The sequence below is a fragment of the Dipteris shenzhenensis genome, chromosome 16, assembly GCF_047967505.1.
Source record: "Dipteris shenzhenensis isolate YYH24624 ecotype China chromosome 16, Dip_SZ_1.0, whole genome shotgun sequence".
Taxonomy (NCBI): domain Eukaryota; kingdom Viridiplantae; phylum Streptophyta; class Polypodiopsida; order Gleicheniales; family Dipteridaceae; genus Dipteris; species Dipteris shenzhenensis.
Genome location: NC_141611.1, coordinates 40,557,373 through 40,562,037, shown reverse-complemented (window position 1 = coordinate 40,562,037; position 4,665 = coordinate 40,557,373). Strand labels below are relative to the sequence as shown.

The following is a 4,665-nucleotide window of genomic DNA, read 5'->3' as shown; positions in this document are numbered from 1 at the left end:
GATTCTTCTCCCATATTGTTCAGAGTATGTTCCCTGACCTTTTCTACTACTACCCTCTATTGACAAAATCTTGATATGTTCAAATTGTATTTACAACCTCTTGGTCTAATCCCCTCATGTTCGTTGTTTTTCTTGTAGCAATCACTGGAGTTTGGTGCATATAGACATTCAACAAAATTTATGCCATACCTTCAACTCCTTAAAAGGAACCCACTAGGATTTAGAATTGTAAGTCAGTCATTCCCCATACTTTTGTTGTAAAATGCGATTTCCACGGTTTTCTCTTGAAAAGTCAGCCATATTGCTTTTACATGCAGAAGTATGAATTTTATATTTTGTTGCCCTCCATCCCCATTGCCGCTGTCTCAAAAGACTAATGGATGCACTAGACCTCCGTGATCCAAATTTAAAGATGTTAGATTCAACTCAACCAATGCAATTGTAGGTACAGTAATCATTATCACTTATCTTTATCTCTCACTTATTTTTGCACTCTTCATAGTCCAATATACATCTTAGCTTTCTATTTTGATAAAACAAACACCACAATAGAAGGATCCTTCTCTTGTTGATGGAGGACTCTAATAAGTGCAAAATATATGATGGACACATACTTTTCAAAGATGCAGCCTGAATTTGTAAGCACTTTTATTGCATACTGTTTAAGAAGTTCAATGCATTGATACAAAAAAGATTGAACACATTTCTTGTTTTTATTGCAGATGACAGAGGGTAGTAAATTGGCCCTGAATATGTAAATAGGTTCAAAGCAAAGACAATTTTGAAGCTGCTAGAGGCCTCTTCCCCTTGTCTAGCACCAGACAAAACAATCCATATAGGAGAGGGCTGAAAAGGCCTTAAAGATCCTCAGGTTGAACAGGAGGCTCAAAATGTCCCTATCACTAGCAATCTCGAAGATATCTAGAAGGTGTTGGTATTGATGAGCTACTAAAAAAATTTCGTGGAAGGAGAAGCCGTAGTTGATCCTTTCCAAGCAGAGTTACCACAAAAGCCCAAGCCTATGCACGAGGAGGAAGGGACATCAAAGCAACCTGAACCCACTGAGCCCATGCATGAGGAGGCACGGACACCAAAGGAGCACGAGGAGTTGATGCACAAGGAGGCGCACAAGGAGGCATTACCCACGGAGAATGTATAGCAATAGGTTGTATAGCAACATCAACCTAAGTAGCATGTGGAAGAAGCTAAAAACAACTCTTCTCAGAAGGAGTCTCCACTATAAAAAAGTGAAGAGAGGGATTCTGAGCAACAATAGAAAAACACATGATACTTGTAATAATTTTGTATTAATACATCAAATGTCAACCTTTTTTTTTTTGGATTGCAAGTAATACCTGGAGTCAATAGCTTTGAATTATCTGAATTTTTCTATTTACAATGTCCTTGCATTGAATTTTGCTTTCGCTCCTTTGAAGTATTTGCAAAAAAAATTTTATAGCAATATGTAAATATCTTATGCGAATGTAAAGAGACTCGATTTAGGAGAAACACAGGGTGGAATCCAACTTACTTTCCTGTTGTTCAAAATGAATGAAAATTCTTTACGGTGGATATTGTTCTTAGTCTCCATAATAATGTCATTGCGTAACTGAGAGAGAGTGCAGCATTGTCCCAGTGAGATGGATGTTAGAAGGATGTCACTCTCAATAACATTTATTTCAATTATTGGACCTGAAGACCTCTCGTCTTGGTCCATTGCCACAAGTTTTGTGCCTATCATCTTGCTGCATTTATAGTGAAAAGAGAAAATAAAGTTTTGTGAGGCAATCATGTACTTAATGTTGATGGAGTTATGAGCAGGGGAAATTCTAGACAACAACCATCATTTTGTAACACAAATCTAGAACCATCTCTTCAAAGCTGTCAAAATCCTCATCTATTGTACATTGCTAGCTCATCATGGATTTGTGTAAGGAAAGTAAACTTATCAATAGGATGTCAGTAATAAGCCCAATATAAGCTTACTCCTAACATAGATATTGAATATCAAGTGCTTGAATGCATGAGATATCTCCACACTACTTGCTATTCTAAAGGCAAGATGATTTTGCAATGGTCACTAGCTAGCTCATTCCTCCAACCTTCTTTGGAACATTCACAAGAAAGCATTGTTGCTAGATGTGCTAAAGAAATTATGAAGATCCATGATAAAGTGCACACTGATGAGATACCAACACATCTATTAGTTCATATGACCCAATGACCTATGCATGTTATTATCACTACTATATAAGAGCACTTAGAAAAATGCTAGAAGCTAATTAAAGGACTCTTTAACAAGTATGTGTAAAAAAGGCCCCTATGTCCCATAAAAGAAAAAATCGATAGGTTATAGATTTTGTTCATGTGAAGCAACATTACTTCTTGAGACATAATAATATCCCAAAGCCATAGGCACATGCTCATATGGCAAAAGAAGGGAATACTATATGTAGGCTTCACTTCCCATTACCTCCAAAGGACAAGACAACCATTTTACATCCTATAAACAAATAATAAAAAAAGAATAAAACCATTGCTACTAGCATCTACAAAGAATTGATTGAAACAACTTCTTCTTTAGAGACACTTGATGAATTCCTACCAAGACTATAGATCACAAAAGAAGAATGCATCACATCCTTATGAACAAATTTCAAATGGTCCACATTGTTTCTAAAATAAAACCATCTTATTCGAAGCTAATTCCTTTCACAAAGTTGGGAGGTAAAGTTGCCTACAGCATTGATGAAACAACTCTTCACTCCACATTAGCCATATGCATAAATTGCAAAACAATGCTTGAATTGGAAGCTCACAAGCTAGACAAGCTTTGAAAGAAAACAATACATGGACCTCCTAACAATAAGCCTAGATGAATTCTTCTTGATGAGAAAAATTATAGAATCCTCGACTTGGAGGTGTAGATATTATAATAACTAAAGACCTATATCGGCTACCGTGTGTGTACATGAAATTAGGCTACCGCATGTACATGACAAATGAGTATTAAATATTTCTTGGAAAAAATCCATTGAAGAACAAACGACTTAAAATGTGAGGGAAACAAATTAGGAATTATGGAGGAATTTAATGTGTTGATCGTTGTTCAATCTAGTTCAATCTAGGAGGATAGTTGCAATAATAGGAGACGCTGAAGTATCATAAGCTTTGTTGAAGAAAGAACGCACCCATTCCATTTTATGACGATGAATTCTAAAATGTTGCCGATCGTTCTGCTATTTTTGTGCAATGTAAACCGTCTCATAATAAATGTACAGTTCCAACAGTTCCAACGTAAGGATACTGTCAAGCAATTGTTGGAATGAACTTAAGGAAACAGTCGACTAATTTGTTTCATTGCCTTAATTCAAGGGTCTAAGGATTTGTCCTGACCAAAATCTCTTTGAGCATCTCTGCAGCAATGCGAGGCTCCCTCTCCAGCAAATTCTTTAAGTCCGGGCATGACATGAGATCCTTGTAGATCGTTGCCGCTACGTGAAATGCAGCTTCCTTTAGGTTATCTGCATCGCTCTTGAAAGCTAGCTCGATCATGGGCACCACGTTCTCAGTGTGCACGTGCTCTGTGAGGTACCTCTCGCATACAGCTTTGAGAGGTGATATCTGGTATCTGTGGGCTGCTGCAAGAAGGCCCGTAGCATACTTTTCTAGAGTTTGAGAGTCCATTTGAGCTCGGTATAGGTAATCGACCAGGAATCCGAGCTCATGGGCTGACATATCCTCCACCTCGAGTTCATTTATAGGCCTTTTTTCGAGGATTTTTCTGAAAACTGGTGATCTGCTAGCCTGTAAAATAGAGCACAACCATAATATAAAGTTCGGATTCTACGTTTGCAGTACCTTCTTATAATTTCACCCGATTGATTATTCGGATACATCCGCATAGTTTCACACTTCCGTGTTCGATCAAGAATAATTGCAGAAAATAACGGGAAGCAGTTTATGTTGTCAACGCTTGTTCGACCAGTCCACTTAGGTTTCCAATCAAGAATGATTGCAGAAATAACAGGAAACATGTTATGTTGTAAAAGCAGTAAAGTTACCAGTAGAAAACGGAATGTCGTAAAGCAGTATCCATCTTTAGTCTTGAGTGTGATATCACCTGTACCAGCAGAACCGTCGACAAAACGTTCGTCCCAAGTTCTCAGAAATTCCATTTCTTGCTGCAAACGGAAAATTTCGGCCTTCATTTCGTTAAGGGAGCTCCTCAACTTTTTGTTTTTCGTATTCAAATCACCCAGACAGTACCTACAAGCGGCAACGTGCTCGCTGCTAAGAATGTAGTTACATCCTTTACAGCGTACAATGCCGTCGGTGAACGCGCATGTCCTGAGCGTAGACGTGTCATTATCAAAGTAGACATACTGTGATTGTGCTGCAGGCAGTCCTGTCATCCTTACTATATGAGAAAGGCTTTCGGAATATTGGATAAACCAATAGGTTCATTGACTCATTAAAGGCCCACTGCGCGATATCATGAATGAGGTCATGGTTTCGGGTTCAGTGATCACAACCCAAACGCAGCCATATTGTTTTAGTGTGAAATAGTGCAGGTGTGGCTTCTATGAAACTTCCATTCTGGGTCCAAGCTAGTCTCGCCTGTGCACTGGCAGAGGACCTCCCGCCTCCATGCAAGAAAAATCA

The 4,665-nt window shown here is 38.4% G+C and overlaps 1 protein-coding gene across 1 annotated transcript; it reads right to left on the bottom strand.

The window, feature by feature from the left end:
* Nucleotides 1–3,378: 3,378 nt before the first annotated feature.
* LOC147892953 (putative BTB/POZ domain-containing protein At2g40450) lies at nt 3,379–4,415 on the bottom strand. The gene is made up of 2 exons (XM_087386825.1): nt 4,065–4,415; nt 3,379–3,807 (listed from the first exon to the last, which is right to left on the bottom strand). Exons 1-2 carry the CDS (start codon nt 4,413–4,415, stop codon nt 3,379–3,381), a joined length of 780 nt encoding a protein of 259 aa, XP_087242951.1.
* Between the last annotated feature and the right edge of the window lie 250 nt (nt 4,416–4,665).

Excerpts from the sequence above, each read along its gene's own strand:
- LOC147892953 (XM_087386825.1), bottom strand. The coding sequence starts at position 4,415 with ATGACAGGACTGCCTGCAGCACAATCACAGTATGTCTACTTTGATAAT. Across the intron at positions 3,808-4,064 it reads CGACATTCCGTTTTCTACTG|GCTAGCAGATCACCAGTTTT; the intron begins GTAACTTTACTG and ends TCTATTTTACAG.